This window comes from Talaromyces proteolyticus (assembly GCF_021365285.1).
Source record: "Talaromyces proteolyticus strain PMI_201 chromosome Unknown BGW36scaffold_10, whole genome shotgun sequence".
NCBI classification, from domain to species: Eukaryota; Fungi; Ascomycota; class Eurotiomycetes; order Eurotiales; family Trichocomaceae; genus Talaromyces; species Talaromyces proteolyticus.
The window spans coordinates 623,243-644,989 of record NW_025764286.1 but is presented as its reverse complement, the minus strand read 5'-3'; the positions used below and the strand labels follow the sequence as shown (position 1 = coordinate 644,989).

At 48.3% G+C, this 21,747-nt stretch overlaps 7 protein-coding genes across 7 annotated transcripts; 4 read left to right on the top strand and 3 right to left on the bottom strand.

The window, feature by feature from the left end:
• The first annotated feature begins 1,160 nt into the window (after positions 1-1,160).
• Positions 1,161-1,912, top strand: BGW36DRAFT_28061 (uncharacterized protein). The gene has a single exon (XM_046210214.1). It carries the CDS (start codon positions 1,372-1,374, stop codon positions 1,840-1,842), a length of 471 nt encoding a protein of 156 aa, XP_046068683.1. The 5' UTR covers positions 1,161-1,371; the 3' UTR covers positions 1,843-1,912.
• Positions 1,913-4,333: 2,421 nt separating this feature from the next.
• BGW36DRAFT_28007 (uncharacterized protein) lies at positions 4,334-5,104 on the top strand. Its single transcript, XM_046210212.1, has 2 exons — positions 4,334-4,799; positions 4,851-5,104. The coding sequence occupies exons 1-2, from the start codon at positions 4,463-4,465 to the stop codon at positions 4,946-4,948; spliced, it is 435 nt and encodes a 144-aa protein (XP_046068682.1). The 5' UTR covers positions 4,334-4,462; the 3' UTR covers positions 4,949-5,104.
• Positions 5,105-7,082: 1,978 nt separating this feature from the next.
• Positions 7,083-9,645, top strand: BGW36DRAFT_410007 (uncharacterized protein). Its single transcript, XM_046219126.1, has 5 exons — positions 7,083-7,278; positions 7,334-7,674; positions 7,706-8,904; positions 8,970-9,470; positions 9,532-9,645. Exons 1-4 carry the CDS (start codon positions 7,256-7,258, stop codon positions 9,198-9,200), a joined length of 1,794 nt encoding a protein of 597 aa, XP_046068681.1. The 5' UTR covers positions 7,083-7,255; the 3' UTR covers positions 9,201-9,470; positions 9,532-9,645.
• Positions 9,646-10,576: 931 nt separating this feature from the next.
• BGW36DRAFT_430551 (uncharacterized protein) lies at positions 10,577-12,805 on the top strand (the record flags this gene model as incomplete). Its single annotated transcript, XM_046220858.1, has 3 exons — positions 10,577-11,240; positions 11,332-12,487; positions 12,535-12,805. The coding sequence occupies 3 exons, from the start codon at positions 10,577-10,579 to the stop codon at positions 12,803-12,805; spliced, it is 2,091 nt and encodes a 696-aa protein (XP_046068680.1).
• Positions 12,806-13,362: 557 nt separating this feature from the next.
• Positions 13,363-15,595, bottom strand: BGW36DRAFT_27957 (putative MFS sugar transporter). The gene is made up of 7 exons (XM_046210209.1): positions 15,302-15,595; positions 14,987-15,254; positions 14,845-14,927; positions 14,448-14,778; positions 13,993-14,386; positions 13,657-13,931; positions 13,363-13,605 (listed from the first exon to the last, which is right to left on the bottom strand). Exons 1-7 carry the CDS (start codon positions 15,395-15,397, stop codon positions 13,478-13,480), a joined length of 1,575 nt encoding a protein of 524 aa, XP_046068679.1. The 5' UTR covers positions 15,398-15,595; the 3' UTR covers positions 13,363-13,477.
• Positions 15,596-16,490: 895 nt separating this feature from the next.
• Positions 16,491-17,683, bottom strand: BGW36DRAFT_399595 (glycoside hydrolase family 93 protein; the record flags this gene model as incomplete). Its single annotated transcript, XM_046218539.1, has 3 exons — positions 16,491-16,875; positions 16,929-17,538; positions 17,659-17,683. The coding sequence occupies 3 exons, from the start codon at positions 17,681-17,683 to the stop codon at positions 16,491-16,493; spliced, it is 1,020 nt and encodes a 339-aa protein (XP_046068678.1).
• Positions 17,684-19,650: 1,967 nt separating this feature from the next.
• Positions 19,651-21,175, bottom strand: BGW36DRAFT_399594 (putative glycosyl hydrolase; the record flags this gene model as incomplete). Its single annotated transcript, XM_046218538.1, has 3 exons — positions 19,651-20,235; positions 20,289-20,750; positions 20,843-21,175. 3 exons carry the CDS (start codon positions 21,173-21,175, stop codon positions 19,651-19,653), a joined length of 1,380 nt encoding a protein of 459 aa, XP_046068677.1.
• Between the last annotated feature and the right edge of the window lie 572 nt (positions 21,176-21,747).

The following is a 21,747-nucleotide window of genomic DNA, read 5'->3' as shown; positions in this document are numbered from 1 at the left end:
TCAATAATCAATAATTGGATAATCGCTACTAATCCACGCTGTACAGATACAATGTACACTGTACTATGTAATGCTGTTGGCAGGAAGTACTACCAGGAACTCAGGGGCAATCCACGTACCACGCTCCCCTGGACCTCCTAACTACGTACTACCTAAGAACTGGAATAGCTAGGGACTAGAGAGGGTCTGGGGCAGTGCAACTTAGTCCAAGCATTCAATAGTAGTAGTCACAGACTGGTTGGCTGTTAGCACTGTTAGCACTGTTATTAGCACTGTAGGTTGAGATCATCGAGGCCCACCAATAGTCTGGCCGAACGCTGTTTTCTGGGAACTCCTCCTCATGGCTCCGCTCGAGGCCAATCGATTCCTCTTAAGATAACGTGCAAGTAGCGAGGAAATGAGTCTGTACAGAGGTACCGGCTACACTCTAGCATCCTGCATGGATAAATCGGTGAATTGATTAAATATAATTACCCTGTATAGATTAATCCTTTGTTCTGGAAAGCCACAGTCAGCGCGGCCAGTGACGGCGCCAGGAACTGTGGTATCGGATGGAGCGGACTGCTGACCTGGCCCCACCGGACTGCCTACCCCTGACTAACGTGCAGGCAAAGGCCAATGGCGATGGAGCCACCCCACTTGGGGCCTGAAACACGGTAAACACTGCCAAATGAGAGGCCGGCACAATATCCAGTACCTTGCTACTCCGGCTTAGTGCTGCCTCTAGGCTTAATTACCAGGTGCTCATCTGCTTGGGGGATGTCCTGCTTCCTGACCGCAATCCTTAGTCTTGCCACTTTGTCGACTCATTCTACTCGTTTTACTCATTCTACTCATTTTACTATCTAGTGACTGCTGTATGCAGTCCCTGCCTGTATCACGACCACACTGGTAGTCAGACCGGGCTCAATAAACAGTCAGTAAAGATCAGACACTTCATAGTAACCACCACCAACTGCTCAGTAGTACTATGTAGTACTAAGTAGTAAGTACTAAGTAATAAGATTGCCGGCGAATCAGCACCCCCCCCTGCACTGTTCCCCGCCGCGCGCGGGCTAGCGCTGCGTGCGGGCGGAGGTCTGGGCTGCGGTTGGCCCGCCCGCACGCAGGTTCAATGGAAGCGATCTGCCATAGCTCATTTCCCATAATTTCCCAGTCAATACAAAGGCACCGCGCTCGCCCTCGCCCTCGTTTCCTTTGTTTCTCTCCTCCTCCAACCCAACCAGCTCCCATACAAATTCTCCCAGGCTCTCGCAGTCACAGCTTCGACTTCGGTCACCCACACTCTTTTAACCAACTACCACACTCTTTACAACACAAGCAACCCGCTTTCCACTCCAGCTTCACGCTTTTCTTCTCAACACAGCCAAAATGCAGTTCTCTCTCGCTACCATTGCCCTCCTCGCTGGCGCTGCCGCCGCTCAGGTCACCACCGTCTACACCACTGATGTCGAGACCATCACCTCGTGCGGTCCCACTGTGACCAACTGCCCGGCTCGCAGCCACACCTCTGCCCCGGCTCCTGCCTGGACTCCCTCCAGCCAGATCGTGCCTCCTGCTGTCACCTCAGTTGCTCCTGCTCCCGGCACCACTGTTGCGCCTGCTCCTGCTCCCGGCACCTCGGTTGCGCCTGCTCCTAAGGGCAACACCTCGCCCGTGGCTCCTTATCCTTCTCCCTCGGTCTCCGTGGTCACCTACTCGACCTGCATTCCTACCACGATCGTCTCGACCATCACCCTCACTCCTTCTCCCACCTCCGTTGCTCCCGTTGGCACTGCTCCCCCGGCTCCTGCTGGCACTGCTCCTGGTGCTCCTGGCACTGGCGCTACCACCACTGCGTAAGTTCACTTGTCCGATCTATCTATTTGACACCAAACTAACCTGGTACAGCCCTGGCACTCCTGCCTTCACCAACGGTGCCAACGCCTTCTCCGGCTCTTTCGCCATGGCCGGTGCCGCTGCTGTCGCTGCCGTCTTCCTGGCCTAAATTCTCTTGTAACGATTGATACCCTCTAGGGCGGTGATCCGGTGGTGAGCCGATGCCACCTAGAAACAGTTAAACAACTTGTCAATGCCTGGGAAAATCTTTGGGGAATTCTATATTCAGGAAAAGCGAGACGCGGGGAGTTTGGAGGTCTTGAGGCGCTCTCGATCTGGTTTACGAGATCTACGTTGTACATCCATTTGGTAACTGCCGTGTACATTTTCGAGTTGCACAAGCACTTTGGACTATCCAGTCTGTTTCTTCATATTTTCGTTCGGAGCTGTACACAGACTTCTGTTATATTTGTAAATTTAATTTTAGAATAATGCTAGTGCGATGACTGATTCATGTAACTTGTCATGTCTGCTAGTTTATCCTACCTACCACATCCATTCATCCGTTGATGTATTCTATTTATCATGGTTCTATGTGGCTGACCCTTAGGTGTATTCTCAAACTTAGCGTGGACGTCATTGTGGGTCTGCAATTTCGCTCTCCATCATATACGGTATGCGATGCGTATATCACATGAGCATGAATGAATATCTAGCTATATACTACTGTCTACTATTCTAGTATATAGTATAGTATAGCACGTAGTAAGAATAAGTTTACGGTTACCCTGCCGAAGAATGTTTCCACGTGCGCCATGATTGGCACAGTTCCCACATTCCGAGATGCATCTGGGATTCGCAAATTGCAATGTCAATTCTCATGCAGTGTTCATGTCCTAATAATAAATACGCACCGAATGCACTTCCAGTCTGGGATCTGCCAGGAATAAGAAATGAGGAATAAGAAGCACACTCGGAGAATAACTGTCGGGGCCTAAGGCACGAATGGTATACTATTCTTGTCTACATCAATTCATATGAGCGACAAGTACAGATCTAGTATCATCGTGCGCCGCAGATTCGGCCCGCACGGCACGACACTTGTAGTATGTCATGTAAGAGAATTCCGCCCATGTCAGGATGGCTTATATAAATATCCTCACAATGAATAGACTTTTCTCCCAGTTGTGGCTGTCCTACGTCAGGTAAGCAGGTAGTATTTTATGTCGTAGTAAGAGACTGAGTAAGGACAGGGGGTTCTTTTTTTAGAAATCGGGCCGTGGAGGCTAGCACCATTGCGGGCTAGTCAGCACCAACACACAGTTACACAGAACTTACGGAAAGGTTGAATATATCCATTTATTATATTATTATATTATATATCATTATTATAATCATTATAATCATTACCAGCAATATCCTCATCGAAAGGGATAATAATATTCATGATATGTTACCAGTAGTGTAGAGCAGAGTAGGTACTAGGAGCGAGAGAACAAGAGGCGGCTCGCAGCCACTCCAATCATGGACTCGCCCTCGTCAAAAACTCAACCAACCAACGCAATTTGAATTGATCGATTATCGAAGATTGAGTTTTCCTCGCTAGTTTTATTTTCTGCCAATAATACTACTAACGTTTAATTTCCATAGCTAGAAAATGAAGTGAATAGTCGTCGCGGCAGCCAATCGCAGCGATCGACGCTGGAGTAGCAGCGACAGGAGCGGTCGCCCCTTCCTGCAGCGGACTTGCCCTGCAGGATTGCTGGCACGAGAGACCTACTTAGCAGTCACTCTAGTTGGATCCAGGCCGCCTGCCAACTTGCCTCCTGCCTCTTGCCTGTCATGCGCACTCTGCTGTGATATATCTTGTATCCAATCCCCGGGGGCTCCATTTACGCTCCGTTAGAATACACTCTCGTTGGTACTCTCGTTGACCACATCTACTAATACTACTCTGGCATACATCGCCCTCAATATGTGCATGCCCTCCAACAAGACGGCGCTCCTGCTGCTGTAACCTGTCTATACTAAGCTTAACGGGGGCCAACCTCGCGCTCTGTCCCTGTCATCGGCCGCCCGACCAGATGGGCGGAACGAGAATAGTTCCAAGTATTGATAAGTTCTCTGGTCTCGTCGAGTCGACGACAGACTCTTGACTGGCTTCACACTCGGTGGAAAGCTCAGAAGGTTAAGAGATCCAGTTCTCCTGCCTTGTCACTTCAATAATTGCACTCAGAATGGATCTGTCCTCCCTCGAGGGCCCCCCTCTGCAAGATGAACGCTTCACTCTGTCCGTCTCTACACCCTCACCCGTCTCGCCCGTACACACCTGGGAGAGGTCGAGAGGATTGCCTCCTGTGCCGCGCATCGTCACCCAAATGCCCATCTCTCCCTTGACAGACTCGTCGGGCCATTCTGTTGCGAGTCGGCGGTATCCAGACACCTATGGCTGGGACAATCCCCGCGGTTTCTCAAGGCCCATCGCTAGTCCAACCCCCGCAGACTGCGCAGCTCGCAGTCCATCTCTATCTCACCTGAATCTCCCACACCTTTGCGCGGCTCTCGCAGCTATTCTAACTTGCAAGCGCCAGCGAGCGTCCCGCCCCGACCAGCCAGTGCCGACAACCAATCGCGCCCTGCCCAGATGATAACTAATGGCCGTTTAATATGGCTCGAAGAACAGGAAATATGGGTCCTGGTCGATTCCCTACCAGCACCAGCAGAACTGCCCCGAGCAGGAAACAACAATACATATCACGTGGCTCAGAATTCCAACAACCCTCTAATCCAATACTACGACCCGGTAGCTCGCGAATACGAGAGTGAAGACGAGCTGCCGCCATCTTATGAAAGCCACCAATTCATGTCGAGACGACATCTAACCATTCCCCCGCCGACCAACCAACCGCATCGGCGTCCACACAGAGGCCGTGACAGTGGCCGAGGCCGGACGCAATGGGCGTCCATTGCGGAACGACTAGGCAGGTCGCCATTCGCATGACCTTGCATTACTCATTCTAACTAGAAGCAAGAGCTTCATCCTAGGTTGTTTCAAAGAGATTTCCACGACGCGAGACATGTGCGACGTCTACCGCCGAATATGATTCCCTACTATTGGTATTACAGATAACTGTTCGATCGCAGTCAGCCGGCTGCTGCTAGTTATAACGGATATGGCATTGGTTGGATTGTGATAGGCTGGAGTTATGGTTTATTTATTATCTAAGTTATGGCTCGGGTCATGTTGATTAATTGAAGAATGTTTTCAGCGAATACCCTTTCCGTTATCACTGACATGTGAGGTGTATGATATTGATAGTGATCGACGATCCAAAATTATTAGCTTTCGTCTGGTTGTCCGCTAGATCCTCTCATGAAAGATCTAGAGGTCCAGAATAGTAGCACACAATACCATAATACTATACAAACCGCACTATGTTATCTACACGATAATCTTCAAGAAAAGAAAAAAGGATTGAACTGCTTCTATCATCTGGCCGTTTGGCCTGTCATATAACGCATGTATTGGAATAATACTCGTTTCACGGCCGCTAGAACCTAGATTTAATAATTAGTTTATTGCTTTAACAACTTTAGTGTATTAAGAATATATATATATGCGTACCATTTTTATGTACTTTTTTCTTTCTTGGCCTTCTTCTCTTCCTTCTCTTCCTTCTTCTTCTCCTTCTCCTCTAGGGCTTGTTGGCGGGGGTTTGACTCTGCTGCACTAACGACGTTTTCATCTATTTCTAATGTTAGTATTCGTATTATCGTTGTTAAACCATTAATACGTGAAATAGGCGTTGGATATTGGACAGTGAACAGTGGATATACCACTTACTCATTGTGTTTGTGGCAGTAGGTGGTGGTGGTAGTGAAGATGGAGGACTGCGAGAGTCACAGTCAAACAGCATGGGCTATTATGAGTAGGCATAAGCTGCTGTTTGTCTCCCAGGGAAGGAAGGAGCGCCCGGCGGGAGGCGACTGTTTACATGACCCTCCATACTTCTCAGTCCTCGTAATGCTACACAGCTTCGTAGAAGAGAGATGGGCTTGACGAGTTAATAGTTAATATGCAGATATCATTAGTATTAGGTCTTTTCTTGAAGATGAGATATATATAAACGGCAACAAGCTAGTCATGCCGGGCCCCGGTTACCCGCATCCAGGCCCCCAACTAACCTCGACCACTCAGCCCTTTCAAACTTCAATACAGAAAGATCCAATATAATTGTTTATATATAGAATATTCCCAGTTTGCCATTCCTCTTCCCTTCTGATCAGAAGTATATATGTGGAGGATTTGACGGTGTATCGGTTTCAAGGCCTCCCGTCATTCGCGCGACGATTCGTCTCGGATACGGCTTGGCGGTTTGATGCTGGTTTGGGGTTGACGGATGAAACGTGCCCCTTGGCGCTTGCCAGTACTCTCCAGCACTCTGTTTGCGCTTTGCCAGTGCTTGTAGATGTCTTTTTCTCTGGATGGGTTATGGCATGTGAGTATTGAGAGTGATGGGATTGCAGGTGTTGGATGTTATGGACTCTGCAGTTGTATCTACTACCCAGCACACCATTTCCATAGCCATTAACTATCAATTGATATAGACACAACTACACTGCTACTGCAGTATGCGGCGCTGCTACTAGTGTCTGGTCTCGGCCGCCAGTTCCTGACTAAGACATAGACTACCACGTCCTTCCCCTTCAGCTCCTCGACAGAACGCGTGCTTCATCTTCTGCAGCCTAGCAGAATTGCATGTATATGACACACAAGCCCCTCATCCTGCTCCATTCCTTTTCTTCCTATCCTGCGATTCTGGGACAACTTGGTGAGGCGAGGTTGTACCGAGATCTAAATTTGGACAGCAGGGTTCAGAGACTGCACACACGCTCACACATAGTCTGGCAGACGGGGGGAACGAACTGGTGGCGCTCGTTCGATCATAGCAGTCGGTTCGCACGCGGAACTGACAACTAGAGACGAAGACAAGACAAGACTAGGCTAGGCTGGCACGGGGTACATATGTACGGGATTGTGATGGGCATTTCTGTAACTGTCTGGCGACGAACGAACCGGACTATCGAGACCACGAACTTGGATCATCCATTCGGAGCCTATCATAACATGATATGATGTGCTGGTGGATGACTTGATCTGATCTTGGGTGGGTTCGATCTGGATTTTGGCTTGGCTTGATTTGGTGAGTGTGGGTGTTATTATTATTGTTGTTAAATTACTCGCGTCCCCACGTTGACTGACCTTGGTGGGTTTCGTGCATGAATTACTTACTTGCTTTGCTTTGATTTTTACCTATGCTTATTCTTATTTATGTTTTTGTGAAAGCTTCGATTTTGTTAATCTTATCCTCGATTTTGATTCTTATATATCATCTGATCGACTCGTTATTATACGCACCACACAGCATCAGAGCAGATGAACGGCAACACTGGGCAGCGGTAAGTCTTCTACAAACAATATTACTCTATGAGGGTGATGTGTTGATATCGACAGTGTTTACTGGCAAATGCCCTCGCAACAATCCCCGGCCCCTAGAGATCCTCCCCGAAACCCCCCTCCGAAGAGGACAATGTCGTCGACGATGGAAACCCTTGGTATTCGCTTGCGTCCACCAGGTTTCCACCAGTCTGCTTCGTCCTCGTATTATCACACACGGCAATCGCCACCACAGCAGCCGCCACCACAGCAGCAACAGGCGAGAGTGATGCATGAGAATATGTATGCGTCAAGTCAGCTCACTAGTCAACCGCACCAGCAACCGTGGAATGGATTTGGGCAGAGCCATGATTATGCCACTGGAAATGGGTATTTGTATACTCCTTCACTAAATGACCGTAAGTCAGACTCTGCCATTACTTTAGATAGAAAGTAAGTTGACTGTGTTAGCCATCGGTCCTGTGGACATAGGAAAGCCAAATATGTATTCCGATTTAAATACGGATCTGTATACTTGGCAGTACGGCCTTCTTTACCCGGACGCGTACCAGCAGATGGGCAGTACAGAGCCACAGTCAAAGTTATTCTCACCTGACTATAACTTGTCCGCAACCTATCCAAACACCTCACCTCTATACACGGGTCAGTTAGTAGCACCAGCGACGGAGCCGGGTTTTCTAGTATACCCAGACACAATTTCCTGTCCCTCTTCGGAATACACCTCGACAAGTTCACTGACGGCTCTATCGCCCGCGCCTTCTCCTCGGTGTTCACAGTCAGAATCACAGTCAGAGCTGGCTCGAGGCATAAAACGGCCCCGAGGAACGCCATCTCCCCGTCCTAACCAGTTCGCTGCTCCTTATAATCTTGAGGATACCCGCCGTTGCTGGTCCCCTGTGTCATGCCCATCAGCCACGCCAGCGAGGCGACCGTCACCTCTGGCACGGCAGGCTCGGACGCCGGAGCATATCACGCCCAATACCTACCAATTCTCAGCACCTCCATCATTCATACCGAACAACTCCCTACTCATGACCAGTTCAAGCCAACCACCAACACTCGGCTCAAGTCCTGAACGACACAAGCAGAAAGGTTCAAACCATCATCCCCGCAAAATGCTCAAATCACTGCACAGCAATGGCGACGGCGACAGCCAGCATCTCAACGACTACACCCGTCTATCAGAAGGACCACCCGACCTCTTCGGCCCATTGTCCGAAGAACCCAAGCCGCCGGTGGCCAAGGACATGCACCCAGACGACCCAAGCCTGATGCCGCACGAGCAAGACCTACGCTTCGACAACGACCTGTACACGCCGCGCTGGGTGCGCGGCCACGGCAACAAGCGCGAAGGATGGTGCGGCATCTGCAAACCGGGACGGTGGCTGGTGCTCAAGAACTCGGCGTTCTGGTACGACAAGAGTTTCTCGCATGGCGTCAGCGCTGCAACGGGGCAGGCTTTTGAGGCGCCACGAGAGATCCGCCGCGCGGAGGGGGAGCACCACAGTACTAATAGTAGCAGCAACAAGGAAGATATGTGGGAAGGGCTCTGTGGTAGCTGTGGCGAATGGATTCCGCTGATCAGTTCTAAAAAGAAAGGCACGACGTGGTTTAGACACGCATACAAGGTTCGTCGATAATATATATCTATACATATACAAGATTTGTTTGTCTTATTGTTGACATTATTCAGTGCCAGTCCCGGAGCAGAGACAAGGACAAGCACCGTATCGAAAGCACCGTTTCGCTGCAGCTCGACCAGTCCTCTGCCTCTCCTCTCGCGACGCCTGCACCATTCGTTGAGCTGCTCGACCCAGTCCACAATCCGCTGTACTTGTCGGTGCCGGACGGTGGTAGTGGTAGCGGTAGGAACGATGGGAACGCGGTGATGCGAACCATGGCAAATTTCCAGACGCTGCTCTGATGTGAGTTAAATACTAATACTAGACGGCGGCGGTATTACACATGTACTGCTGACTGGACTGTTGGTTATTGATTGATGGATTGATTGATTGATTGGTTAGCGAGTCATGATTGTTTGTACTTCAGACATGGGTATATAGACTTGTAATGATTTCAAGCTGTTCATATGAATACACATGCTGGTTGGTTGGTTGATTGTTTGGTTTGCTTGCAGGTTAGTTACGTGGCATCCACTAGTACAGTAAACACTAAAGAGCGAGTACAATAGACCCTACATATGTATAATCCATCAGTCATGCACGATCCATTGTAAGATTGACTACATATCCTACCTGTATAGTGTAGACATTGACACGTCGATATCAGCACGAGAGCAAACATTTTGAAGGCTTAGGGGCTATGGAAGCGTATGGAAGACAGGCAGTCAGATTGCTCACAAACTGTGGGGAATTAAATAAAAACAAGCATGATCAATTAATTAATCATAAAGGCGGTGGAGAGATGACGCTTATTAGTAGTGGTATTATTGCTATGATTATTTATTAGTTTTATTTATTCAGGAGGCGCCAGACAACACGCAAGTCATAAGTCACCCATCAATCAGGACCAGCAGCTTGCATTGATCTTGCCAGCCATCGACATTATTGTTGCTACTATCAAAGCGTCCGGCTGCCCATTCGATCCATTTCATTTGATTTCCATTCCACTCGCTGGCTTGACTATTAATTTAGTCGCAGGACGCTCGCGCTAGCCAGGCCCATCTACGATCATCCCAACGCCGTCCCTGTGCCGATTCTGCTTCTGAATTTTATATTTATTCATTCACTCCGTTTCTTACGCATCTCACATCCCAACGACACCGGGAGCCCTCTCACGCACAGGATATTGCGGTGGGCTGTTGAAAGACTGTCGGTCGACTGCGTGGGATTGTGGATCCGTTTGGTTGGCCTTTTCTTTTCTTTTTCTGCCGGTTGACGAACGACGAACGCTGCTTGCTGGCCTGCTGGATTGTAGGTTATTATTATTTATGGTGGCTGGCGACTCCACTGCAGCAAGAGCCAACGTTAGTGTCAGGATTATTATTCACTCGGTCACTTATTAGTATTTTTTTCGATGCTGTGCCCCGCGTGCTCGTGATCCGTCTTTACTGCTGTCACTCTTGTCTTGCTTGTCACTGCCAGAGACCATCCGACCGACAGAAGACACTGTTGAGCGACAGACCGTGATTGCTGTTGGGAGCGAGCGACGTGAGAGAGAGGAAGAAGAGAAGAGAAAAACGGAGCTAGAAAGAGGCAGTCAGTCTTCTACCGCTTTCGTTTTAGTTCGATTGCTCCCGCCCGCCGCCGTCGAATAATTAATACTATTACTGTCTCTTCAATGGTGCTCCAATTCTTTTCCAAATCGACGTCGCCCGACAAGACCAAAGACAAATCCAAAGGCAAAGAGAAAGAAAGAGAAAGAGAAAAAGAAAAGGACCGCAAGACCAGGTCTAGAGAGAAAAAAAGGCCCCGGGACGCCCCGACCATCGACATTCCGCCGCCGTCCCCTGCGTCGACCACTTCCTCGCCTCAAAAATCTGCATCTACATCCACCTCAGTGTCGCCTCGCAAGTCGCCCACCAAATCGACCCTCTCCTACCGCGACTCGCACAGCCGCTCCTCGTCGACGGCCTCCAAGCACAGCTTCTTCTCCTCGTCCACCCGCAACTCGCAGCACACCCGGGACTCGCATCCTCTGAACCTCCCGCCCGACGAGCTTCGTCGACATCTTTTTGCCATGGCCGCTGCCAGAGAGGACAGCATGCGCAGTTCGATGGACATCGATCGCGAGGCCACCGCGTCGCCGCAACCCGATGCCACACCCATGAGCACAAATGGCATGTCCAACGGCGAGGGCGAGGGCGAGAGTGATCGCAGCCCGACCCCACCACCACATCGTGCGAGCCCTCCTAGCAGTGACGGGGGAGAATCGTTCAAATTGGCCGGCAACAAATTCTTCAAGCAGGGAGATTATGACCGCGCTATCCAAGAATATAACAAAGGTCAGTCAATTCTTTCTCTTACGAAGGAACAAACAAAAATAAAAATTTGGTAAGAAAACGAGCACGTGCTAAGACGCCGATCATCATGCAGCCCTCGAAGTCAATCCGAACTCATCCATTTTCCTCTCCAACCGAGCCGCTGCGTTCCTCTCCGCAAACCGATACCTGGAAGCCCTAGAAGACGCACAGCGTGCGTTGGCCTTGGACCCCGGCAATGCGAAGATCATGCACCGTATGGCCCGCATCTTAACCAACCTCGGACGCCCAGCAGAAGCGCTCGATATCCTATCAAAAGTCCAACCTCCTGCTACTGCCAAAGATCGTTCTACTGCCGAATCCATGCTGAGGTATATCACACAGGCTGAAGAGTCGCTGGCGCAAGGCAAAGGTGGCTCCATGGTTGTGTATGCCATTGAGCAAGCCCGGCTTCTGTTAGGCGCTGGTGCGAAGACGCCTCGAAAATGGACGCTGATGATCGGAGAAGCCCAGTTGCTGATTGGAAATGACAATGGCTACGGCAAAGCACACGATGTGGCAATTTCGTTGCTACGAGAAAACAACCAGGATCCAGATGCGCTTTTGCTCAGAGCAAAGGCCTACTACGGACAAGGCGACAATGACCAGGCTGTTAAATACCTCAAGATGTGCCTGGGACTAGACCCGGACAGCAAAGAAGGCATTAAATTGCTCCGTCGAGTGCAGAAGTTAGTGCGGACCAAAGACGAGGGTAATGCGGCTTTCAAAGCCAAGGACTACCAGCGTGCAGTTGAACTGTACACGCAGGGTCTCGAAATTGACCCAACTAATAAGGAAACCAACTCCAAGCTGCTCCAAAATCGGGCACAGGCGCGCCTGGCTCTGAAGGACTACGAAAAAGCCATTGAAGACTGCACCGAAGCTCTGCGACTCGATCCAGGCTACGTCAAAGCGCAGAAGATCCGTGCCAAGGCTTACGGTGCTGCAGGAAACTGGGACGAGGCTGTCAAGGATTATAAGAATGTTGCCGAAGTTAACCCGGGAGAGAAGGGCATTCAGGAGGACATTCGTCACGCCGAGTTTGAACTCAAGAAGAGCAAGCGAAAGGACTATTACAAGCTCCTTGGAGTATCAAAGGACGCGTCTGACCAAGATATCAAGAAGGCGTACCGGAAAATGGCTATTCAGTACCACCCTGACAAAAACCCGGATTCCACGGATGAAATGTTCAAGGAGATTGGCGAGGCTTACGAGACTTTGATTGATCCTCAGTATGTGTTCTGAGACCATTTAACAGAATTTTTACTGACCTTTCTAGGAAACGTGCCGCTTATGATAACGGCGATGACCTGATTGACCCTGCAGACATGTTCGGCCGTGGCGGTTCACCATTCGGCGGCATGGGCGGCATGGGAGGAATGGGGGGCATGCACGGCGGTATGCATGGGGTTAATATTGACCCCAACATTCTCTTTAACATGATGAACGGCGGCGGCGGCGGCGGCGGCGGTGGATTTGCTCAAGCTGGCGGCAATCCATTTGCCGGCGCACAAGGACGTGGTGGAGGCTTCCACAACTTCCAATTCTAATGAAAGAATTTCATAGCATTTTTTTGCTCGTCATCAGACGGATAAACATGTCTAGTTTGATACCGAGGAAGAGATGACATCTTCACGAAGAGAAATAACCTACAATACTGGATCTTGGCAATGATTCCAACACCATTACACCAGCCCAGCTTCCGGTTGCACGGCCGATTCACTTTGAGCTTGTTGAACTTGAGTCGGTAATTTTACATTTCATCGCATTTCCCATATACTGATAGACCATGTCTATTCTATCACTATGTGTCTCGGTTATTCCTCCGGTTCGGCAAAAAAACCGCATTTCCGTTGCATTTGGGAAATAGATCGGCGTTTCTTTGTCTCCGCGCTTTTGCCCATCATCTATTTTCTGGCCTTTTATTTTGGGTCATTTCCTTTTCATGATCAGCGTGACTTACGACGTGCCTGGTTTGACCAATATTTGTAGAAAATTGCTGGTTAATGACGAGTGGGAATAGATGATTGGATATCATAACATATGTTTTGGATTGTTTTTAAGTGTATATTCTTGGTATATTTAAGATATCTTTACATATTGATTCCCTTGCCTTCACTACATCATTTGTATTCAATTCTGGATTGTTTGGTATTGGTTCTATCTATGACGTGAATGTCTAGCCTCAAAGGGCTATAAATAAAGAATTCCTAAAACCTTTCCTAATGCACTGGAACAGCAGCTTCAACACATTCATCGCCGAACAGCTTTTTTTCACTGTTATCTACCTGACGAGCAATGTCCTCATCCATACGAGCGTATTCCTCCGGTCTTTCAAGTTGCGTCGCCGCTAATCATTCATTAGCAAGATATCACAGAAAGAAAATAAAATAGGACTCACTCTTATTCCAAGCAACAATGATCCCTGGCTCCGACTCAAAGAATCGATCAATGTCCTCCAACGTCCGATTCGCCGTCTCAGGGTAGAAGAGATACGTGATAGGGATGAAACTGAAGCAGATACAAGCCCATATAACCCAGAATTTCCAGCCCAAGTTCGCAATCCCCGGCGGCGTCACTTGCACCACCATGTAGTTCATAATCCAGTTCGTCGCCATGGCCAGAGAAGACCCCTTGGTACGCATTTCGAGGGCATTAATTTCGGTTGGATATAGCCTTGTATCAAGTTAGTCAGGTAGTCGGTATGGTAGAGTGAGTGAAATGGAGTGGAATATACCATGGCACGCCCAACACCCCCATACCGAAACTCGCGAAAAATACAAAAAAGAATGACACCGCCACAATCCCGAGTTTGTACTGGTCTCCACGCCCGGTGTCAGAGATTGAAAGCGCAATGGCGATCACGACCCAGCAGATACAGCACGCTGCAGCTGAGCTCATCATTACTTTGCGGCGTCCATATCGCTCGATTATGAAGTATGCCATGCACGAGAAGAAGAGGTAGTCGACGCTCCCGGCGGCGGCGAGGATGCGGGAGAGTAATTCGCCGATGTTGAGCGCGTTGATGAATACGTATGACATATAGTAGCTCGTGATGTTGATGCCGGAGATTTGGTTCATGGCTTGCATCCAGGCGCCGAGGATCATGCGGCGGAGGACGCCGGAGGGGCCTGCCTCTAGTCAATAACCGGTCAAAGCAGAAACAGAGTTTTTTTGGGGGGAAAGTCTGACCTCGTCCGGTTAGTAGCTGACCCCAGGTATATGTCGTCATGTGTTCTCGATCAAGAATGTCTTTGATAATATTGAACTGTGACTTGACCTCTGGCGAATCAGGTGTTGCGCCGTCTCCCTGAAGCGCAGCAATGACTTCACGCGCTTCGTCGTATTTTCCTTTGCGGATGAGAAGACGCGGTGAGTCGGGGAGGAATGGGCAGAGGATGTAGATGAGCAGGGTGAAGAAGATCTGAAAGGCGAGGGGGAATCTCCACGCCACGCTTCCAGGCGCGAAGGAGAACCCGAGGGTTAACCAGTTGGAGATAGAGAAGCCAGTGATACAGTTTGCCTATTAAAAAAAAAAGTATAAGCTAGATGTTGGCTTTTTTCTTCTTCTATAGAGTGTGGCACAGACCATTTGGATGATTACTAGTTTTCCGCGACTTCGCATTTTGCTCGTCTCGGCCTGCCAGACTCCTGCTGTTGCGGTATTCATACCTGAATGATTAATCAGTAAAGTTGTATGGTAGGTCTGTCTTGATGATACATGTACTTGCCTGTTCCCAGTCCAGCAATGACCCTACCGCACATCATCTGTGCAACACTGTACGATGCAGTCTGTATAATCGCGCCGACAGCAATGACCGAGCTGCCGATGATAATCTGGCGCGGCCGACCAAACACATCGCCCGTCCAGATGGTCGACATGGCGCCGACAAAACACCCCAGGTTGTAAACAGACGTCATGGTAGCCTGCATATTGGATGAAGGGTTGCCCATTGTGTCGAGAAAGTTCTTGCCAATCAAGACATTGCCGAAGACGCCCTGTTTTCGGGTTAGGTATGACCGTAAACGAAATGTGGATGACGGACCTGGTCATAACCGTAGAATATCAGAACCGTTGATGCAGCAATCGAAATCCACACAGTCAGGGCATTCCCAGAACCGCCCCAGTATTTGCGGCCCATTGTGATAAGAATGTTTAGTCCCAGCAAGGCGTGGCTAGCTAACCCGTATTAATTGACGAGTTCCAAGCAACCGCACGGTATAATGCTGAATGCATGTGTAGGACTGTAAGGCAGGAGCTTGTAGCGGCCCAGAGACCTTTATATACACACCCTCAAAATCAAGTCAGGATAATTATCAAAACTGACTCAGCCAGTAAACTCTACTGAAGGCTTGCCCCCCCTCATTCGTCCCCACATTCCCCCAGAAAGAACAACCTCGAGTATCCCTTTTGCCGGGAACTTGCATTCAATTGGCTGGATACCGTTTCTCGACGCCGCTCAAACGGAGCATCTCCGGTGTTTCGTATCACTGTGGGCCCAGATTCTCCAGAATTGAGCAGTACATCTAATGTTATTGTCAGGCGGTTGCTATCGCGGAGTCTGGAGAAGGTGCGGAGGATGCGGAGAATCTCCAGAATTCGCGGTACATAGGGTAAATAGGTAAAAGCCAAACTTGGGGAGGGACGCCCGTGGCGATCCTTGACTGTTGGGGCAGGTTAGCCGGCTCTGCTATGTTATTTAAATTTTGAAAACGCCTCACGCCTTACGCTCTGACGTTTCTCTGTTTTGGTATTATGCCGTATCAGTTGTTTGTCGCTTGGTCGTGCCTCGGAGAATAGCCGTTGCAAACCGTGCGCAGGTGCTGGCGGGGGCAGGTTAGGCGAGGGTGACGCCCGATATGGCAGGTAGTCCGAGCCTATACTTTAGGGCTTGAAATGTTATTAGGGTGACAAAGTTGGAATATAGCACCACAACGTGAATTCGGTATAGCAACCCTCACCATATTAATACTAATAAAAATTGAACATTTTCCATCATGTACTGGTGACCCCAGGGAAGCCTAATACTAATATAACGGACATTGGTGTAAATCTAGATTATATAAGTGTATGAGTGTTTGACTTTATTTGTGAATATTTACATACAACATTTTGCATTTCATAAAGCAGAAATCTAGTGAACTTTTCGAACCGACTTAAATGCAAGCTTTCAAGTGCTATTGTGATACTATGTACACCAAGACTTATATGTTCCTATGCAAGTATGTAGCTGATTACAACTGATATTCTTGCGTAATCAACCCGACATTGTCTAGAGAATAAAGCGCCAAAAAGTGCGACGAGTCAATGACATACATCCCAGGCCAATGTGAGCCTAGATTTCCCGTAATTGTCGGCATACTCCACGTCTGTCCTTCACCAGTGCTCGTAATAACCTTCATCTCCCCACTGTCAACGGTAGTAGATTGCCCCCCGTCTTCATTCGTCATGAAATCTGCGACAATTGTGCCCCCGACATTGATAATCTGTGGAGCACCGGCGTCAGCGCCGTTGGCCGCTGTGTAGAGACGTGTGCGTGTGTTCCAGGTAAACCCATCGTCTTGAGAGAGAACGTAGTTCACGGAGAAGGGGCCGTCTTCGGTGGTCTCGTAGATACCGCTTTACGCAGTCAGTATATCCTGATCTTCATAACTGCTACGATGGGAAATTACATCAAGTTCCCATTATCATCAATATTCGTTCCCCCAGTCATACCATCCCTCGCAGTAATCCCCTGACCTGAGACAGGCATCTCGCCAGACCAAGTATTTCCGTCATCAATGGAAATCTTCATCAGATTGTCTTGATCAGCTGCGCTATTCTCCGAGGAGTAGAAAACCTGAAGGGTCCCATTCGACGACAGTCGGAGGTAAGGTTCCCAGAAACCATTGAGATTGTTCGGATCAGCAGCTCGCTCATCGATCTGGGTGAGGTAATTCCAGGTATTCCCACCATTGTCCGAGTAACAAAGAGTAATACGGTAGTATGTGAAGACATCCTTGCTTATGCGGTCATGGTTCCGGAACGCGAAGAGCAGTCGGCCGCTTGGTAATTGAAAGGGGAATGCGTTGTCGAGTTCCCTGGTAGCCGACGGTCCGCTGTCGACGATACCAAGCTGTGTCCAGGTCACCCCGCCGTCCGTAGATTGAGCTGTCCGCAGAACATGATTATCGCCTTCTTGAACTGCGTAGCCTCCTAGAATACTGCCATCTGTTATGGTCGTAGTGCGCATGTACTCGCCGTTGGGGTTGACCAAGTTCTGGTTTCCAACAGTGGATAGGGCTGTCACGATAGTAAACACTGTGGTGAGCTAGACAAGGGGGGTTGTGAAAGAAATCATCTTTATTCGTAGGGAAAGCCGATGAGTATATCACTGCGTGGTCCACACCTGATATCTAGAACCTGCCCATTTTATATGTAGATTCATTGCCTACGATGAGGTTAATGTAGATAAAGCATCATGCCATAGTCAGCTTCATATTATTGGTCACTTCGCACAGAATCCGAATGCCAAGTCGTGTTTACACTGTCAGCTACTATCAGGGTCAAATAACAGCTCATGTTTGTATCAGGCATCCATACTTAAGGTAACCCTGTATGGCGCTGGGGCTTGGTAGTCAGCTATACGAACCAATAAAATTACCAATATCGACCGACTAATTACTATTACTGGCAATAATTTTACCGACAATGAAATGATCAAAAACCACAGAGCACGCAGAGTACATATGTGCTCGTGACTTTCGAGACCTGAAACGGGAAATATAGATCTTCTTCCATCTGAGTAATCAAAGGCTTCTATAGTTTAATTGGATGAGTCGGGGCGACAATTACTATGTTTATATTAATAGGCTGGATAACCAGGCGCTTTTTTGGGTATAGTAATAGTGAATTAGATACATGTTAGCTCAATTTAGAGTAACCTAAATTTAGACCAAGGCTCATAAGAAGGATGCAAAATGGTAACATGGATATGACTTAAAAGTGACAGTGAAAACAACATTGATGAAAGTAATAGACTCTTGTTATGTTGGTTTTTGATGCTGACATACTTATACGCGAAACAGAGTACTAGTTGACTTTATCTTTGTTTACGCTATGGAAACCAGTTAACAGTCATTGGTAAGGCTAGTTCCGAGCTACAACCTAGTAGTCCATCTAATCAGCGTCAAAAATTAGGCTTCGTATAGCCCTCTCTCTTGAGGTTACATATGTACACATTAACATGTAAGGTACATAGATCATGAGTTTCCCATAAAACATATACATACCGCAAGTATTCATAAAATTTTTTGCCTAATTGATTCATCAGGCGTCCAGAGAGCAATCCATCAAATCTGCCATGCATTGTAAAATATAATCACCACCCAACGGATCAGGCGTCCCGAGAACGGCTACACACTGTCGCATGACCAAGTACTATGTGGCCCTGATAGGCGGAGACAGGTCTCACAGCGAGGGCCTCACTGACACAGTTTGTAGGAAACCAGTGCCTCGAAAACTGAGTTTCTGTTGCAAGCACCTTCATATTACTTGTAAAATTTTAGGTAAAACAACAATAAAACAGACACCAATGAAAACTTCACCCCCACCTGACTAGTATTATAATCTTCTCTTCCCCACACTGTACATAAAAAGCATGCTATCAAATAAAGCCCTCTACGAAACTATTCATAAAGGAGGATTTCCGAAACAATAGGTTCTTTGTCACAAAACTCAATCTATGACTGCATATTTGGTTATGATAGCGCATGAAACTTATATAACAGAATGAGTAGCTCTTATTATATCTTACTTTCTTCTATTCATATGCGAGAGAATCTCTATTACATTCTTTGTAAAGACAAAGAATATATTTTGTACAGATAATTGTACAGGAAACATCAAAGTATTAGGAAATAATACAAAAAGCGAATCTAATCATTTGGAAAGTGACCGAAAGGAACCGACTTTTATGACTCTACCTTGTGCATATATATCTATCTTCTCAACTAGAAAATCTTAATTTCTGAGACGTTGTTAAAATGTGCTCAAAGCCTTTGGCTAAGTATTCTACCCTCAAGGTCCCTGAAGATAAACCGGCCTGCCGAGAGGAGCCGAGATGATGATTAGCATTAACCAAGCTTTCAGGATTCCGCTCCAGTAAAGCTGTCAGGCGGTGATCGACGTCAGGATTATGACCGACGGTTGTAGCTAGTTAGTGTTTGTGTGAACAGAGTAATGAATACATTTTGTGTTTTAATGGATTGAAGAATATTGATATAATACTTCCAGACTAGCCGGAGTCCTCGCAGAATACAGTATATAGAAATGCAATTAACAACTCCTATAAAAATAGATACGATATATACAAAATTGACCAAAATAGAATCACGCATATCTCAATGATATCGACTAGAAAATGTCAGCACGAACCAACCACGTCACCGCGGCGATCCAGCCACCGCAAAAAATGAGAGTTAATATCGCTGCGCCTGCTCGATCTCCACCAGTAATGGCCTTCAGTGGAGAGATCTGGGTCTCGCCAGACGAGCCGCCACCGGTAGGGTTTGCAGTACTGTTACCGCCGTTATCTGCGCTCACGGGTCCAGCGGTGCCGTTGTATGGGAACGCCGCAAGCGCATTGGCGAATACGCTGAGAGCCGACATATCCTGCTCGATTCCGGAGGTGCCATCCCATTGTTGGGCATACCATTGTTGGCCGCACTGGGTATCTGTACAGCCTTGGCCAGCACCAACAGCCGAGGCCATCAGTTTTTCGAAGATATCCGGTTGCGTGTAGGGCGCAATCAGCGCGATTGTTGAGAGCCAGCTGGCTAACAAGCCTTTGAAACAGAGTTGATCGCGATCACACTGTTTCCAAGGATCACAGCCGATCTCAGCCATAGTGTTGCTGCCGTATTGCGCGGGGAAGAATGTTGAATATGTCATACCAAGGATCCCATCGAGACCAGTCTTCCATTTGGCATTTGCTTTTGTCTTTTTTAATCAAAGTCAATAAAGTTCGTGTTAAGAGTACGGGATGATCATACTTTGTTATACATGTATGCGGCACCTGCAGCATAAGAGCCATAATTGTAGCTCCATTGTTTGCCACTAGGATCCTGGCAATTCTCCGAGATGAGCGTCATGTCCCAGATATACCATGTTTGGTTGTTGAATAGTTTTGACTGCACACTCCAATCCCAGACTGTCTCTGCCATGTTGGCATATGTTTCATTGCCCGTATACCAATACAGACGAGCTGCGAGCTGGAAAAATGCGCCGTTGGAAATTGCGTTTTTGGCTCCATAGCCGCTCAGTGTTGGGACCAACTGCCAGCGTAAACCTCCACCACACGATGAATTGTCGACCGCCCAACGAGCAGCAAAGTCATTGTAAGCACCTTGCGCCAAACCTAACCAACCTATAGACCCAGGTTTAGGGTTATCCGGGAATTTTTGTTCAGCTGCAGTCATGGCAGCCAAGGCCCAAAATTCTTGGTCGTCGTTTCCCTAATCAACCAAAAAAGAGGAATTAGCTACCGCTTGCTGTAGTCCGCCTACAAGTATAGACACCGAATGAAGGGTAGACTCGATAGACTCACAATGTAACCCTGGACACTTTGTGGATAAAAATCATTGTTGCTGCCTCCTTGATAAGACATACCCTCCGTGATTATATCGTTGTATTGACTATCACCGGTCCAGTGCCAGTAGTTGATGAGAAAGTTGAAAAAGGCGCCTCCTTCCCACCACGTACCGTCGAATTTACCGGGAGTATCTTTACTTTGTCGGGCATTGTAAGAGGCTACTGCGTTGGCTGCAGCCGTCGTGGCTGCAGCCTTGAACGAGTCGGGATTGGTTGAAGTGATTGTGAGGGCGGCGGTGGAGGAGACGAGGGAAAGGACTGGAAGCAGTTGGCAGATGAGTATCCGCATCATGTCGGGCGATTAACGGCGCGGATAGCACAACGGGACGGAGAGGGCTGTGGAAGAGGCCGGTAGCATGATATAGAGAGCGGTCACTCTAGGAAGAATAATTAGGGGTCCGGGGTTGAAGTCGGTTCCTAGTAGAATTAGTTTAGGCCCTTTTGAGTTTAGGGAGTCAGCAGCAGATTCATCGAGGCGATCTTTACTAGGCTAGACAATCACTCACTGGATGTGGCTCAGCCCACAAATCGTAATAATTTAGCGGGTGATTCGCAATTGTCTGAGAATATTTCTGGTCCTGAAACAAGCAGGCTGTCCAGCGAACTGCTGTTTGCTGTCATGACTAAGGGATCGAGGCCAATAGGGGAGGTTCGGATGCCACTTGAAATTGAAATTTGACACACACACTGCCTCACTTGGCGCTGGCCAGTGGAGGTGGAGGCTTGAGGATCCGTTCGGTGATGGCCAATGAGACGGCGCAAACCCCTTGCAAACCCCTTTCAGCCGGTGGACGGCTTTCCATCTGACGAAAGTTATATTAATAGGAATAATCAAGGGGCGATCTGTGCATCGCCTTGTGG